We start from the raw sequence: 18,252 nt of genomic DNA, 5'->3' as shown, positions 1-18,252 counted from the left end.
CAATATGAGACAGGAGAAAAGGAAAAAGTAAGGGGGAATGTTTCTGATTCAAGAAGAAGGAAAATGCCTTCTCTACTGTGCTTTTAAAAATGATGTAATAAAATTAATCTTACCCCAGATAATATGTTCTAAGGCTATAACAAAAATTATGTCTCCTGTTTACTAAAATAATTTTCTAGGAACATTAAATCCACAGAGATAGAAATTTTCTTATTTTTAAAAACTACCCAACACACATACTTAAATATGTAGAATTTCATTTAAATAAGTCAGTCAACAATTTTTTATAAAGTATTTAACACTTCATTGTAGAAACATAGGCAAAATGACTATTATAACCAAAATGAAAAATACTGTTCAATTTAAAAAATGTACTTAAACAAGAACCTGAAAAAGTTTATGATATGCATAACATTGTTCAAGCAAAATTGCACTAGTATTACATAAATCAATAGTTTATAAAGGCCTCAATATGGCAAAGTTTAGAAATAGGTAGTATGCATGCACATAGTACAACAAAAAGTCTCTTTATAAAACAGCAGTTTTTTTTAATGCTTGTACAAAGGGATAAGAGCAACCACAAACATATTTCATCTGTTAGGTTAATACATTATGACAGCTAAAAGTCAGTCATGTCTATCAGAGGAACAAAAAGCCCTCCATACCTTGTGAATAAATCTTTTGTGCCTTTAAAGATATTTGTATAAAAATGCTATCCTTTTTTATACAACTTAAATAAATCGTACTTGTTTCAATTAAAAATTGAAAACAAACAAACAAGTGAATGGGGTCCATGTGTTTTTGCATAACAAAAAGAAACCAGGGTACCAGGGAAACTGGTCAGCATTTATTCCCTCCACCTTTGATTATGGGCAGATAATTAATTATCCTATAACTGGGAAAATCCTTTAAGAATATATTTTTGATAGGGAAAATAATGAATTAGTCATACTGTATATTGAAAATATTTATCAATTACTCTATACCATAATGACTGTTTTGCTTCTTTTTGACCTAGAAAAGAAAATGCATTCACATAATTGAAATTCTGTCATCAATTTGTGTGCTTATGTATTACTCTTTAGTGTTCTGTGTGGGAAGAGGTTGGGTTACTCTTCCACAAAATGAACATGATTGGGAAGAGATTTCTAAGAGGTCAGCAACCAACACCCTGTTGTGCTCTAGGCTGGCTATTTACCTCAGGACTGAGGGAGAACAAAAGGTCTTATCGCATAGCAATGTGGTTTTTCCACTCTGGGTTATATTTTTGCTATGTTCTACCACCTAAATATAACTATTGGTTGCAGGGTGTATATGTTTAGTATATCTCATATAGTTCACTAAATTTTGGAAAATGTAGTCATATGTGTTCATGCAAATTATTCATTTTATATATTTTCAAAGATTTTCCTCAAAATTCTCATCTATCACTTGGCAATCTAAGGCTAATTTCAAAGCAGGAGATGCTGAACTTGTGAGGGCTATATATTTTCAGAAGTAGGAATCAATCTTAATGGGCGCAAAGAAGAGAGTCAACCTTTCAATCATTCTTTTACCAATTGAAACATAAAAGTAAAATGACATTGTATTACGGGTTTCAGATCACATAATGAAAAAGTATAGAGACTCACTCTGTGGATAAAGTAGAACCAAAAAATTTCATATAAAATAGATTGCTCATATTCACACTACAAAGGAATATGTTGTTTTTAATTTTAACAAATTCAAAGGGGTGTCATATCAGCAGCATTGTTGTAAATTGTACTGTAGTGCAGTTCTTATTTCATAAAAATACCATACAAATGGTCAATCAATGGTCATCAGCAAAAAATAAAACTCAGAAAACAATTAACCAGGGAGAAGATAAAGAAAGAGGTAATGCTGATGCCAAAACAAGTATAATACTGTTGGAACATACAAAAGTAATCCTTATATTTTATACATTTTTACAGTATATAAAAGGCATCGCTGATTATGCCACTGTCTCTCTTATTCCAATTTCTATTTTCTTTGGAAGCAGTTCTTTCCTTTCGTCAACACTTCCTAAGGAGTTTCGACAGTTTGGCCCATCCATGTATAATTTTGCATACACTGGATTGGAGTAATTTGTTGGCTGAAGGAGAAAAAAAATAGATAAGTACAATTCTATTATCAGTGTTCACCACATTAATTAGCTATTTTCTAGGATGTCTGTCTTTTAATGCTGATAACATTTATACGCAATCCTTTTAACTTATTAAATAGTAATGATTTCAATGTAATTTAATTTGTGTGTATATGCTTTTGTTGACTTTAGCATGGTATTAGATAAAATCATAATTGCATGTTTTTCAGGTAACTTGTGAACCTAATGGGAGCTTTGACATAAATATTAAAGTCCCAAAGAAATCATTGTGAACTCTATATTCCCTGAGATTTTACTTAAAAGCATAAAATGTGAAACTAATGTGTTATTTCCAGTCCATATGCTTTCCCTCCTTATTGCTATTGCTACGACAGGAAAAATGTGTTTACCGAAAGTCATCTAATTGCTCAGTGCTGATAATTTTTCAATATGAAGTTAAAAGCAAGAAAACAAAGAAAGAAAAATATAATACATTGGTGGAGTAGATTTTAAAATAAAGACAATATTTTTGCTTCAAACACCCTCTATGTACTTATCACTGGAAATATTTTTGTATTCTTTCAAGGAATTGAGTAGTACCTAGCCATCTTAGGTTGCACTGATATTTAAAGCATATTGAAGTAGAATTAAAACCTGCAGAAATGATCTCTATCATTTGGAAAAGATATATAAATGTTCACATTTTACTAATTGCAACTTAACCCAAGAAATAATTGCCTAGTGTTTTGGTTTTTCCTGTTTGTTTCCTTTGTCTTTCCAAAAGCAGAACATTAAATCTTAGTTACATCAAAGAAACATTATAATCTTTGAGCCATGCAGTGGACAAACATGATAAAAATGATAATGAAAAACAGTTGATGGGAGACTTGATACCCTTATTTTATCCCTCTTCTAACATAAACCATGTGACTTTAGACAGAGTACCTTGCTCTAAAAGCTAGCTACTTAATTAAGAAAGAGAATGCTTTTATTAGACCATTTCTAATTTCTCAAGATGAGGCCTTGTTTGTAGTATATTTTTATTTAACTGGATATCAACTTTGTATATGTTGAATAAAATATCTTAAGAAATGCATGAAAACAAATTTAAGTTTAAATTATTCAGTTTAAATCTCTAGCTAGAGGTTTCTAAGAATAGCAGACTCATCTTTATTGTTAAAGTTCTATAAGATGTTCAAACTCAGAAGAAAAATATTTCAAATATTTCTACTTAATAGTTTGCCTGAAATGATAACATGTATTACAGTAATCTTTCATAGGCAGGATACATAATATCAGCCCCAATTTTAATACTGTTTTCAAATCTCTTCTTAATTAAAAACTCAAAGGCAAGCCCCTACCTAAATCTAGTAATAGTCTTTGATTGTGAGAGGTTCTGTGATGGAATGGATATGAAATAATGAATTTGCTTCTCTCACCCCAGCAGTTAGTGGTCCTTTCAAATCAGAGTTTAAGTAGATGGGTGGCGCTGTATGTGGAAGCTTGAAAGCACTGGACACACCCCCTATATACCTGCCCTGTACACAAACAGAGAATTTTAGTTTCTCATCTAATATGGAACTCTTTTCATTGACATAAACTCATGTTAAGTCCTAAGAATAACATAAAACCTATTTTTTAACCCGGGGGCATGAACAATGTACTGATGGTAGCTTTAATAATTTAAGGACTATTGATATTAAGTATTTGATCCATAGGTTGACATTTCTATTATGTCCAGATTAACTTAATTTTATCCTCCACAATGAAATCACATCTTTGCTAGCAGCACTGTGAAAAATACACCAGCCTCCCTGACTTCAGGTTTGGTCACTTTGAAAATTCCTGACAGTAGCCCATTCTGGACACTCAAGTATAGGACATCTTCTAATTAAAGATTCATCACCACTGCGTATTTTTACAGAAAAAAAATGTAATATATCATAAAACAAACATCTGTATTTTTGAAAATATGTTAGTCTAAAACAGATTAACTAGAAATTAAATTGGCTTCACGTAAGAGTACTGACTTAAGACTTCTTGGCGGCTAGGGGTAGAATTAGCCAATCTGATGGACTCATATGCATAATAGAGTATTTATTGGTGACCCTCAAGGAAAAAAACTAGAGGAAAATTTGACGAATATGAAAATTTTAATGAATATACATATTTTAAAAATCTTAACTAGAAACTCTTAACAATGAATGATCACAAAATTTGGGACAAGGTCAAGGGTGTCAGGAAAATATTTTAAACATAAATTTAGGTCAATATTTCCTCTTAATTTTTCCCCCCAAAAGGGTCTTATTTAGAAGATACTTAAAACAATCTAAGTAAGAATTGAATAAATTTCGAGATAAAATTGGTAAATACTAATTTCCCTTTTTTTAACTTTTCAAACTATCCTGTGATTGCCTTCATAGGCGAGACTTTTAAAAATAACTTTATAAGCACTTCATTTCTTTTGATTATAAGTATTATTGAGTAGAAATTTTATCTATTTTTCAAACAATAAATGATTTCTACCCAAATCTTCTTTATGGAATGCAATCCTATATAATAAAAGTCTAATATGCAAATTGTCCCCTCGGGCGGTTGTTTGACCAGGAGTTTGACCAGGAGACTGGGTGTTAGACCGCTCGCTATGACAGATGCTGACCACCAGAGGGCGGCGCAGAACACGGCAGGCGTCGGTGACACTCTGCGACCTCTCGCTGGCTACCTGGGGGCCGGGGATGATGGGGATGGAGGTGCAGTGAGAATGTGGGGTGTCCGCCAAACTTGCTCTCACTCCCCCTGGTACCCTCGCCTGGGACACCAGGGCTCACATGCAGGGGAAGCCCCTCTGCTCATGTGCTGGGCACCTGCAAGGAGCCCACCCCGCATTCGCGCGGTTTCCTCTGGGTGAGCTGGGCCACAGCTGCCGGGACCACAGGGGCCAGTCTGGCCGGAATCCCTGTGGGTTTTCACAGGAGCCAGTCTGTGAGGCCAGCCAGGAGAGAGTGTGCGGTCCGCTTGGCTTCCGTGCAGCACCGCTGGGCAGCTCAGAGGACCATGCTGTGCCCCGGCCCACCGCATCTGGCCGTGCTCACCGCATCTCCATGTGGGGACTCGGGAGCCATGACTCAGGTGGAGGGGGCACGCAGGGGCCCAGGGGCCCAGGTGCTGCCAAGGGCCCAGAGGTCAGCTGGGACCTGCCCTTCCATGCCAGATGCTTGCACTTCGATCATCAGCCAGGCTTAGGTACCGAATTTCATGCACCAGACCTCTAGTTTATATATAGTTGCTTATAATATGAACTAGGGGCCCAGTGCACGAAATTCGTGCACTGGGTGTGGGGCGGGGGGGAGTGTCCCTCAGCCCAGCCTGCCCCCTCTCACATACTGGGAACCCTCAGGCGTTGACCCCCATCACCCTCCAATCGCAGGATCGGCCCCTTGCCCAGGCCTGACGCCTCTGATAGAGGCGTCAGGCCTGGGCAGGGGACCCTCATTTCCCCCTATCACTGGTTCTGCACCCAGCCCAGGCCTGATGCCTCTGGCCTAGGAGTCTGGCCTGGGCAGCAGGGACCTGCAGTGGCAGCGGGGGGCGCTGCGATCACGCGGGCTCCGCCCCTGCCCCTGCAGGATGCCTCTGGCTGAGGCGTTTGGCCCGGGCAGCGGGGACCCACAGCTGCAGTGGCCCTGCGATCGTGGGCTTCATTTTAGGCCCAGGCAAGGGACCCCTAGCTCCTGGGACTGCCAGCTTCGACAGTGCCCAGCTCCCATCGCTGGCTCCACCCCTACTTCCTGCTATCACTGGCCAGGGTGGCAAAGGCGCCTGATTCTCCGATCATGGCTGGGGGACAGGGCAAAGGCGGCCCTAGGGCCGCCTTTGCCCTGCCCCCCAGCTCTTAGCTCCCCCCTGGGTTTCCGATCACTGTCAGTGGCAGGGGGCTTCTTCCTGCTTTCCCTTTCGCCTCCCTGCATTGTGCCTACATATGCAAATTAACCGCCATCTTGTTGGCAGTTAACTGCCAATCTTAGTTGGCAGTTAATTTGCATATAGCCCTGATTAGCCAATGAAAAGGGTATCGTCGTACGCCAATTATCATTTTTCTCTTTTATTAGTGTAGATATGTCAAAGCATTGTAATGCTGTGAGTAGTAAGAAAAACATTTTATCCTTAAGTTTCTTCCATGTGGCTGGCTCTCTGATTTTCAAAATTGCTTATCTGTATTAGGACTACCTACTATCTGCAGTTCTTAGGCGACAATTCATATTTATATTTCCAACATCAAGAGCCAGCTGGAATCAACCATATAGTCACATTTAATATACTTTTGGTCAATCAGTTAGCAAATTGGTAAATAAATATTTATTGAGTGTTATGTGCTTAAATAAATATTCATTGAGTGTTATGTGCTAAGTATATTAAAATATATTTGAGGGGCACTGAAGCATGGTTTTATCTTCCTAGAGTAAATGTGGAAACATTTTTAAATGGAATACTAAGAAGCTAGTTTCCTTAAGTGTCCAAAATTGGCTTAATTCTGTCACAAGAAAAATAAGGGGAAAAATGAGAATTCTCCTTCTTATAAAAAGTGTGCTTTAATATGTCCTCATTGGTTCATATTATATTTACAGGTACCATATTTTAATTTATAAGAAAAATTCAAAAAATATGAGAAATCCATTATTATGATGTCTTTCTCCTTCGCAGATAAATTATCAAATAACAATGTTCTCAGTGTATATACTCTTTAAATTTGAAGTAGCAAAGAGTGAAACTTAGATTATAAGGATTTATTCATGAACAATTTCAAATGTAGGAGTTGGTTACTTAACTAACAATTAATACTAACTATAAAAGTATTCTTAATTAGGAATAATAACTTTAATACCCTTGGATTCAGAACTAGATTAAATGTATGGGACTTGAGTCAACTTCTTTGAGAATAACTGTTGCTATGAATGTAAAACCATTTGGACACAGATTATTTATAATACAAAGATATATTTTATACATAGTACCTTTACATATCAGAAAATACATATTCAACAAATTAATGAATAAACTAAGAAAATAATATTCATAATATAAAATTGATGTTCTTAATTCATAGTAAAATATCTTATAATTATTATACAAAATATTCAGCTAATACAGTGAAGTAAATCTTTTCAAGTTTATCTGGATATTGTATCATTTACTTCTCTTAAAAGGTGCCAATAGGAACGTACAATAATAAAAGCTTACAGAAACTTAAAAAAAAACTGTTAGCTATTTAAACTATATATATATATCAGTGACATGTCTCAAAGTACATTACAGTACATAGAAAAATATTTTTCAAAAGTGATTTGATTATAAACAAATCCATGGGCAATATTTATATGAGTTTATAATTAAACACTATTAGAAATAAAGTACTTATTTTGAAAATAAAGTACTGTATTTTTATTATTAAAAGTACTTTAGACAGTACTTTTACACTAGTCTGTATATTTAGATGTGCTGGTACCTCAACACATTTGAATGAAAGATGCTATTTTAAGTAAACTACATGTTTATAAATTAAGTGAATAAATAAGTACGTATTTTCCAAAACATGTTGTACTAATTTCACGCTTCAGGTGAACGCAGTCCACAATCTTAATTTTTTTTTCTTTAGAAGAGACAATAACATTTAGTGCATCCTAAACTTCTTTCTTCTGAAAATAGAAACACTGTTAAATTTAGAACCATTTTTGCAGAGCTGTGACTCAAGAGTGTCAGTAGTCATTGCCCATCCCATCATCTTACCTTTGTTGGATCTATCATAAAACCAGGATCTAGAAGACCTCCATCGTTGTGATCATGATCCACCTCATACATGTTGTAAGATGGATTGCCAATTTCTACGTTTATTCCTCCATTGATAATTGGTTGCCTTCTAATAGTTTTTGTCCTGGATTATGCGAACATTGTTTAAGTATGAGTTTAAATATCACAATCATGGTGTATGAAACTATCATATTTACAGATTTATTCACTTATCTTAATATAACTAATGGTAAGTTCATAAAAATATTCATTCAAAATCAAGTCACAGAGGAACAAAAATAACAATGTGATGCTATTTTTCCAAATTACTTAGCTTATTATTATTATTTTTGTTAGAATGAGTAATAAAAAATGCCCTTGGAACATATTCCTCCTAAATACCTAATTCCACATTAGTTGAAACTGAATATTCACTAATCAATTACTTTTTAAAATTCTAGATTTTTCCTTTTTTAATGAAAATCATCCCTTAAAAAATGATAAAAAATTTAAAATAAGTCACCTTCAATCCCCAAAAATCACATGGCTAAAAAGCCTCTTTTACATAATTCAAAAGCTGCCTCACACACTCTTGGTTTGTGATGATAACCACAGACAACCCACTCCTGGATTTTTATAACTGCATTATTCATATATATTAAAATGACACTTCCAGTAATATATAAAATAAACAAAGGAACCATTTCTGATATATAATACATATTCAGTATCATTGTATTCACATTACTAATCTTTCATAATATAATATGAACCTTTTCAAAGACTCTTGAGTTTTCAAGGAAAAACTACCACATATGTAAAATCTACTAAAGTTTTAATTAATATTTCCCCTTGTTAATTTTATTAGAATATATGAATAGAGACATTTCCTCAGTATTACACGGGAGAAGGGTTGTCTGAATTATAACCACTCAAAATGAAATAAAGGGATAAAATTGTTTGAAAACAGAATTTCAGTTAAAATAATTTATGTTTTAACGAAGTAAAACATTGTCTATGCTTCAGTAACTATTTGTGCAATTTATTTGTTAACTGCTTAGTCTAGAACATCGCACCGTACCTTCTTTTCCTTTTACAAAGCACTAACCCAATTACTAAGGTGGTTATCAAAGTCACCAGGAGCACCAGAGGCACGATGATGGCAATGCTTCCTGAAAGAGAAATGAATGAGTACATAAGCACGTCAGTAAAATAATGATGGATACAATTGAACACTGCATTGCACCTAATCATTTGACCACTGACATCATAAAAGTGAAGCCTAGGCCAAATGTTATGTTCCTCGTTCAAGAAGTACATTGTGAAACATCACTCTCCTATGAAATACTTGATCTGCTGGAACTGTTTCTTCAGATATCGTTCACTAGTATGCTGCAGTGAGGTATCCTGCTGTTGGAAATGCTGACTGCTTTGTCAGTCTGAGTCTGAACCCCAGCACACACATCACTTGCAATGATGTAAGTACATGCTGGTACCTCCTTGTAAATTACATATTTACACAATTTCACTGGCCATACTACCACCCTTAGTTTTGTTCCTCTATCTATAAATACTCTCTGGCCAGGAGTACATGTGACAAATCAGATGGTAGCCTGGCCAAACAAAAGGGACATCAGTGTTAACATTGGATGGATATAGGCCTAAGTATCAGTTCCACAACTTATGCAAAGTGAGACCTTAAATGAGTAATTTAAAATCTGAGGCTTGACACATTGAATACTATTTAGCCATTGGAATATCAAATGATATATAAAAGTATCTTAAAATATGATATTAAACATAAAGTCAATTAAAAATGTTTTCGAGGTTTATGCTCTTCATCAATAAAACTGATGAGAAGTCCTACATGAGGTCTGTTAGCTTAATTCAACAAAATAGGGGACAAGGGGGATTCTCTTCCTCAAGTTCCAGAATAGTTCAAATTGAACATATCTGGGAGATTTGGCTTATGTTGCAAATTTGGCTTAGAGTGGAAGGGAGGGAGGCAGGGAGAGGGGGGAAGAGAGCGCGCGAGAGATAGAGAAAGAGAGAGAGAAAAATCAGTATGAGATTCACATGGATTGATTGCATCTTGACCAGGGTAGGGATCAAACTTGCAAGGTATGTGCCCTTGACTGGGAACTGAACCTGAGACCCTTCTGTATACAGGCTGACGCTCTAGGAACACCGAAACACTGGCCAGGGCAATGTGCCACTTATCATGTACTAACAAGAATGATCTTAGATTGAATCACTGATCTACAAGCTGGAATAAAAGATCTATGAAATAGGTCTTCAAAAGTGATCTGAGAAACTGAGTGTTAGTTTTTATGCATCTGAGCATAGGGGAGAAGCAAAACAGAGAACCTCTGCCCTCTATTTCTAGGTTAGCAATAAGAGCAACCTTTTTTTTTTTTCTTTTCATGAAGGAGTCAATCTTGGTGATGCTGTGATCCACAGGAGGATATGCCTGGGGTTTTATGTCACTTATGCAGGCAGAAAGCTGAATGCAAGTGTTGCTGACAACAGGAGAGTATTAAGTAGCTCTACCCAGTACCTAACATTAACTTTCCACAGACAAATGTCTACTGCCCATGAGACAAAGGCTTCATTTATCTGGACTAGCATCTGGTTGATTCAGTCAAGGCAGCCTAGTCACTGGTTAAAGGAAGAACCAAACCAGCAATGCAAAAGCTAATTGAAATGTTATGTGGGGATCTTGAATGGTTCAGGAATAAAACTTCAAGAAATATTAAATATTTGAATTTGCTTTTTAAGGACATTTGTGTAAAAATACTGTGGCAGAAATGAATTGTAATACTAAGCACAGTAAGCAGCTGCTTAGGGACTTTAAAATAGAAATATAGATGCGTTTTAATAGCTATAGCCAGAAAGTATCTGTGTGCCATAGCTCATGTGGAGATTCCTTACCAAAATACCAAAATGTCTTCATTAAGGAGATGTCATGTATAAGAGAATATTTTAATTTGAACCTTCAAAAATAATTTGACTAAAATAACCAAATAACTATCTCTTCCATGCAAAACAAAGAAACAATAAACATGGCTTGCCTTCTTGAGTCAGTTTATAGAATGCAAAACTCATTTTATTTTTTCACGTTGTTACCAGGACTATACAGCTCAATGAGTTTAATATTATATGGTTTTGGGAAAGTAAACTTGGATTTGGGAAAGTGAACTTTATATCAATGTGTAACTTATTAGTAATTAGTAAAAGTAGAGAATCTGGCAGATTGGATAGCAATTAACATTTGTTCACAAATTGTAAATGCCAGTGAACAGCTGGTTTCTTCATAAACAATGACTTTAACTGATTGATCATGACTTTATAAATAGCCTTACTTCATTACTTATCTTTTTTTCCTGCTAAAATTTGTAATATATTGACATGTATTAAACGTACCAATAATTGTTTTAAGGTATATAAAGTTACGTTCCCTTCAATGCAAATTGTATGTTATTTAGAAAATTGGATATTTGTCTACATAGGGTTTTTTTATTCCTTTGAGGTAGAACTGTTAATTATGCATGCTGGCAAACAAATAACTTTTTCTTCTTTCTCCCATCACAGATGGCAGATCCAACCCCTTACATTACAGCACTTCGTTTAAAGGCCTGGATTTCTAATGTATTTATATAACCAAGCGAAGTGACTGCAATAATGCTTAATGTAGCCAATAAATAATGCAAGGTAGCAGTTTGGCAATGTATAAAAATGTAAAATAGTTGATATTGATGGAAACAGTTGGCAACCACATGTATTTTTGGAATTATAAGATAGATATATATCAAATTAGGTATATATTTTTAGGTAGAATATATAGCAGTAAATGTCATAATGCTACATATGATAATTCGTATTTCAGGAGATTTTTAAATAGTACATTATTGGTGGATTTTTCTAAAATTATTTTTTAAAAGCACATTCTATACTTATTAAGGGTTAAGGGGATACCTCAAAGACCTTCTCATGTAAAATAGAGCAAGTCTTTCTTGGCCACATTGGTCTGAAGCCTCATCATCCAATACTTTTCTATTAGAAAAAAAAAAACCCTGCATTATTAAATTGTTATGTTGTAGAGACACCTTCCCCGAGAGAGACACACAGCATGGCAGCTGAGATAATAAATTCTGGAGCCAGGCTACCTCTGGTCACACCTTGCATTACTAACAACATGACATTGGGAAGATTATTTATCTTTTCCTCAGTTTACACACATCTACCAAGAGTGTCATCATTGCCGAAACCGGTTTGGCTCAGTGGATAGAGCGTCGGCCTGCGGACTGAGGGGTCCCAGGTTCGATTCCGGTCAAGGGCATGTACGTGGGTTGCGGGCATATCCCCAGTGGGAGATGTGCAGGAGGCAGCTGATCGATGTTTCTCTCTCATCGATGTTTCTAACTCTCTATCTCTCTCCCTCCCTCTCTGTAAAAAATCAATAAAATATATTTAAAAAAAAAAAAGAGTGTCATCATTAATAGCTACCTCATAGTCATTCGTGTAAATAGGATTATGTTTAATACATAGAAAATGCTATATACAGGTTTATTAATTCATTAAAATAAATTGCCACAGAATTCTGTGTATGCCTCTTTTGCACGTTTTACAATATATTGTAGAAACCAGTTTCCTTATAATTTGAGGGTTTAAACTGTTTATCTCTCTTTGTTTTGCAGATAGCACAGTCCCTAGGATATCATAGGGACTGTACATTCGGTTCTTATTGTAGTAAATATATTTTAACAGTTGCTATGTCCCACACACTCAGCGCGCACTCTGCTTTGCACTGGGGATACGAATGTCCCTGCTCTCACATTGTTTGATACAGTTTAGAAGATGACAAAGAAGTGTGCTTATTTAACAGGGTGTGGTAAGTGCTTCCCTGGGGAAAGTCTGCATTGCTCCGGAAATATAAAGGAGTATCCAACCAGATCCAGGATAGAGGAGGACTGGTGTGCCTTTGCGACCTGTGAGTGAGTCCTCTTTAGTCTCATGGGAGAGAATGCAGGTCAATGGGAGGAGGAGATACTGAATTAATCTAGGAAGAGAAATGTGGAGGCCTGGAGGAGGAAAGATTACAGAACAACAGACTGGCGGAAGTGCAAAATAGAGAGTGGTGGAAGATGGCGGCCATAGAGGACAGCAAAGGGGTGTGCTGAAGGGCTATGTAAGCCTTGTCAATGAGCCGGGCAATGTACTGCTTAAAAAAGGGGTGAGGCCCTAGCAGCTGGTTTGGCTCAGCGGATAGAGCATCGGCCTGAGGACTGAAGGGTCCCAGGTTCGATTCCAGTCAAGGGCACATGCCTGGGTTGCCAGCTCCAACTCCAGTGGGTGGCATGCAGGAGGGAGCTAATCAATGGTTCTCTCTCATTGATGTTTCTATCTCTCTCTCCCTCTCCCTTCCTCTCTGAAATCAATAAAAAAATAATATTTTTTTAAAAAGGGGTGAGGTTGAAGAACACTTAGGAACTAATGTCTACTGGATATATTGTTTGACTTGACTTTAGAGAGAAGAAACATTAAGAGCAACACTTAAGTGTTGCCTGGGAAACTGGATAGATTTTTTTATAAGCCATTCATATATATAGGAAGGCAAAACAAGGTGCATGAATTGTCTGGTTGAGTGGAGGAAGGTGATGAGATTATTTTGGGATATATGGAGGCTAAAATTCCTGTGGAATATAGATAGATATAGATATAGATATAGATACAGATACAGATAGCAATGTGCAGTGGGATATATGTCTCAAATTCAGTAAAAAAGCCAGGATTGAGGATAGTAATTTAGTGGTAATCAGCATAAAGTTAATAACTGAGTCAGTAATTAGTGATTGCCAAGAAAGAGTATAAATAATGATAAGACGAGAGTAAGTTAACCAGAAGGAGAGAAAAACAGCATCTCACTAAGAAAACATTGCTGCTTTAAGACGGGTAGGAGGGAAACCAGAAGAATTGCATTATGGAGCTCAAAGCAAGAGAAACTTTTGCTTATTGGTTGCATATATCATAGAAGATATAAATGTAAATTATACCACTTTTGATATGTTGCTATATTTTCTCTTAAGTTTACATTTATATATATGTATAAATTAGAGGCCCAGTGTACTGCTGTCCTTTTGATACCAGAATACTGGTATTCTATCAACCTCTTGAATGTGTCTCTTTCCCGCTCCAGGGTTTTTATACCTGCTCTTCCAAGGGTTTGAAACACCATGAGCCTCTCTTCTTTTTAATCCTTCAAGTTTCAGTTTAATTATCATCATCTCAGGGAAGTGACTTCTGACCTCACTTCTCCCCTGCCATTCTCTATATTTGGTTCTCTTTGGCTTCCATCATAGAATCAATACAAACTCACCCTTATTTTACACACGTACATGCTTACTTATTTGTCTCCTTCTGTGGTTTATGGCTGTCTGCCCTCTAGAACCTCAGCTTCATGAGAAGAGGCTCTGTCTGTCTTACCCATTGACCTATCTCTGAGATCTAGTACCGTACTTGGCACCTAGAGGCTTGACAAATATTTGCTTGTGAAGAATTAGGACAAAAGCATTATTTTGTTGCACTTTTCAGTTCTCTCTATATACTTGCAATTTCATGATTCCTTGTTATCATATAATTTCCTTTCTGTTTTAAAACATGATGGTATAGAAGAGATAAGGGCAAAGTAAGAAAAGAGGAGACACAATCCCTAATGGATATATTTCTGTTGTCACTAGAGTAAAATACTTCTCCAATGCCCCACAAATGCTGAGTATAGTTTTATATTCCTTAATTTTAGCATATACAAATAGCATAAATCAAACATTGGATATCTAATCCTTTCAAACTTGTAAAATTAAAATAGGGATATATAATGAATATTTTATCATCCTTAGTTTAATATTCTTCAAAATAACTCCAGAAGAGTCAGATGAGCTTTTTCAAGTGGAACCTAAGCAGCCGTAGGATACTAGCTCTGCTTAATTCCATGAGCTAAGTTTTAGATACTTTAACAGTAACGGCCAGAAAACATCAGTGTGACTACTCAGAGGTGATTAAGAAAGCTGTGCATCAATTAGAAAGGTCAATCTGCGTGCCAGTTGGCAGTAGTTAGGCCGACAGAGGCAGTGTATTCTCAATTACTCCAAGGTCCAATGATCATGGGATCCTTCACTGTAAGCAGAAACGCAGATTTAAAAACATACCCTAAAGTAGCCATCTTTCTTATGGGCAAATGACTCCTGCCCGAGTTCAGGGAGCATTTCACAACCATTCAAAACCACTGTGCTCACTACAGAATAAAAATGACCCTCCTACCTTAGGAAGGTCAGTTTAAGTATCTCCTTTGAGACTTACAGAGGCAAGTTTCTCACAGTGTAAATGTCTGATGGTAAGTACTTTCTAATAGAGTCATTATTTGGCCAACTTTGCTCATCTCTGAGATAATATGACATTTACATAGCTAATAAGCCTTTCAATGTGCATTGATGTTTCCATTAAATTCAATGACCTTAGTCCGCGAATGAAGGGAGTCAGAATCTTTGGGAAAAGGTTTACAACTTCTTGCAACTCCTCCTCCTATTCCATGTTCTGTGAATTAGCACTGTTACTTGTAATTAGAGGCATCCCCTTATAAGGCAGCTTATTGCCCATGCAAACAGTTAGAAACATCGCCCTCCAATAAAAAAAAATATATATATATATCTGGCACACCACTCCTCCATACCATTTTTTTTTTTTTGGTGTGTGTGTGTGTGTCTATTTTTATTGATTTCAGAGAGGAAGGGAGAGGGAGAAAGAGAGAGAAACATCAATAATGACAGAGAATCATTGGTTGGCTGCCTCTTGCACTCCTCTCACTGGGAATGGAGCTCACAACCCAGGCATGTGCCCTTGACCAGAATCGAACCTGGGACCCTTCAGTCAGCAGGCTGATGCTCTAGCCACTGAGCAAAACCAGCTAGGGCCTCCATACCATTTTCCAAACACCAAATGTTTCCGTTTGAATGGACCTTATATAAAAATTGAAATTCAATTGACATTATTCTCCCTTCCTTCCTTCCTTCCTTCCTTCCTTCCTTCCTTCCTTCCTTCCTTCCTTCCTTCCTTCCTTCCTTCCTTCCTTCCTTCTTTCTTTTCAGAGAGTTTTATCAGTATTTAAGTTTTTTGACTTTCTAAAGGTGTAGTACCCCACTTATCTTAGGTAATTGAGAAATCACCATGACATAAATGCTGAAATATCTTGTCATTATTTTCAACTTACAAATCCAGTGTGTTCTACAGATTGGTAATTTAAAATGCATTCTTTATTTTAAAATGCTCTTAATACTGGTTGAGTTTTGCAATTAGATCACAAAGTCATATGCCAATTAGTATGCTTCCAGAATTATTTTTAGTAATATTAGCATGAGCCTTAGTTCCTGGGAAGAGAGAGGAAGAATCTTTATTTTCTATTTCTTTCCCTATCCTTTTGCAATAGAGAATTAGTCAAGGTGTATTTTTCCACCTCCCTACCTTTTACAAACCAATTCCTCAAATCCTAGTGCTCCATTCCTATAATTATGTGCCCATAGCTTTCCTAATGTCTTCTCCCTTCCCTTTTCTAAGGACAGCACACAAAGTCTAGGATAAACCCCAATGCTTCATGAGCAAAGATCAGTCACCTCGTCTCTCCAAATTCAAAAATTCATGCCTAGGTTATTTATTCTAGATCTATGTGCCATTTTTAAAAGATGCTCATGTTTATTAGTCCAAGTTAATCTCTAAATTCTGTCTTTGAACAATGGTCCTAGAAGCCTGCTCTAGGGTATCAAAATTTGTATACTTTGACTTTGATAGTGTCTTTCATTTTCCACAAACTCTGGATTAAGTTTTTGTTTGTTTTCATGAAAGCTTTATCATCAGCAGTAAAGAACTAGAGAAAAATTGCTAAAGTAAGCATTCATCAATCGGGGATGTAATTTTTCCTCATCAAGAAAATATTTACTCAATTGATGGATAGTACAGACTTTTCAAAAGGTCTCCACTCATGCTCAAATTAATAACTATATGTGAGTAAATTAAGAAATTTTATTTCATACTTTTATTTTGAAATGTTTATAAAGTCATTTAAAGTTGTTGGAAAACAGATGCACAATGATGATTAGATGGATTGTTATATGAGACACCAGTCTTAAGACCAGAGCAACACAAAAAAGAGTTGTAAAATGTTACACTATATTTTAATACACTTCTAAACCAGCATTTTAAAGACAAGCAATAAACCAATTATAACTCTTAAGAATTGCTATTAATATACTTCTCTTTAAGACTAGCCAGTCAAATCCATTTTTCTACAACACATTGAAAAGCATTTTAAGAAAATACAGTTTGCTCTAATTAAAACATGAAGTTATTTTTCTTCCTTGAGCATTTTCATGTCCATGTGATACAGGTAGCCCCTGTAGCTCAAGTCCATTTCCTAAGAAAAGCTTATGCTAGATTTGCAGGTGTGCATCAAGAAAAGTGCTGAGGTTTCAGATGAACTCTCACTGCCTAAAAGACAGCATAGATCCAGAGACAAAGAAGCATGGAACAGACTGCGGAATCTCAGCGGGAAGGCAGGGGTGGGTAGGTGGGTGGAAGAGATTAACCAAAGACTTAAATGTAGACTAGAGGCCCAGTGCACAAAATTCATGCACGGGTGGGGTCCCTAGGCCTGACCGGCGATCAGGGCCAAGGAGGTGAGTCGACTGGTTGGGCATGGAAGGATCGGATGCTGGACGCCGATGCTGCCATTGTCAGCACCCTGACACTGAGCGGTACCCTGCCTCGCCCCCTCCTCCTCCTTTCACCTGCGTGCTTCCACTGTGGCGGATGGGCAGCAGGCTGATTGGGGCTGCTGGCAGGGAGGATGGATGGGGCACAGGAGGTTGGCCACCAGCCCCAAGGAGGGAGCTGGCCCTCGGCCTCCCTGAGAAAGGGGCCACTCCTGCCACCACCCAGCCCAGGGCCTGCCCCTGATCCGGTGATTGGGGCCTGCTGGCTGGGGGGTAGGGACCACAGGAGGTTGGGCGGCCAGGGGGAGGTTGGCTGTGGGAGTGCACTGACCACCAGGGGGCAGATCCTGTGTTGAGCATCTGCCCCCTGGTGGTCAGTGCATGTCATAGCAACAGTTGTTCCAGTTGTTCTGGTCATTCTGGTTGTTCCAGTCACTTAGGCTTATATATATATATATATATATATATATATATATATATATATATATATATATATATACTAGAGGCCAAGTGCACAAAAATTTGTGCACTTGAGGGGGTGGAGAGGGGGAAGTCCCTCAGCCCGGCCTATGCCCTCTCAGTCTGGGACCCCTCAGGGGGTAACCA

General features: G+C 37.0%; 1 protein-coding gene across 1 annotated transcript in view; it reads right to left on the bottom strand.

Annotated features, from left to right (window-relative positions):
* Positions 1 to 280: 280 nt before the first annotated feature.
* LRP1B (LDL receptor related protein 1B) overlaps positions 281 to 18,252 on the bottom strand; it is a 924,684-nt gene continuing 906,712 nt past the window's right edge. Inside the window, exons 84-87 of the mRNA XM_059704885.1 lie at positions 8,970 to 9,060; positions 7,889 to 8,033; positions 3,544 to 3,642; positions 281 to 2,113 (exon numbers count right to left, since the gene is read on the bottom strand). Coding sequence (XP_059560868.1) covers positions 1,973 to 2,113; positions 3,544 to 3,642; positions 7,889 to 8,033; positions 8,970 to 9,060 — 476 coding nt within the window. The 3' untranslated portion in view covers positions 281 to 1,972. The remainder of the gene's footprint in view (positions 2,114 to 3,543; positions 3,643 to 7,888; positions 8,034 to 8,969; positions 9,061 to 18,252) is intronic.

The sequence above is a fragment of the Myotis daubentonii genome, chromosome 7 (genome assembly GCF_963259705.1).
Source record: "Myotis daubentonii chromosome 7, mMyoDau2.1, whole genome shotgun sequence".
NCBI lineage: Eukaryota > Metazoa > Chordata > Mammalia > Chiroptera > Vespertilionidae > Myotis > Myotis daubentonii.
The sequence above is the reverse complement of the archived record's forward strand: the minus strand, read 5'-3'. Positions and strand labels throughout refer to the sequence as shown.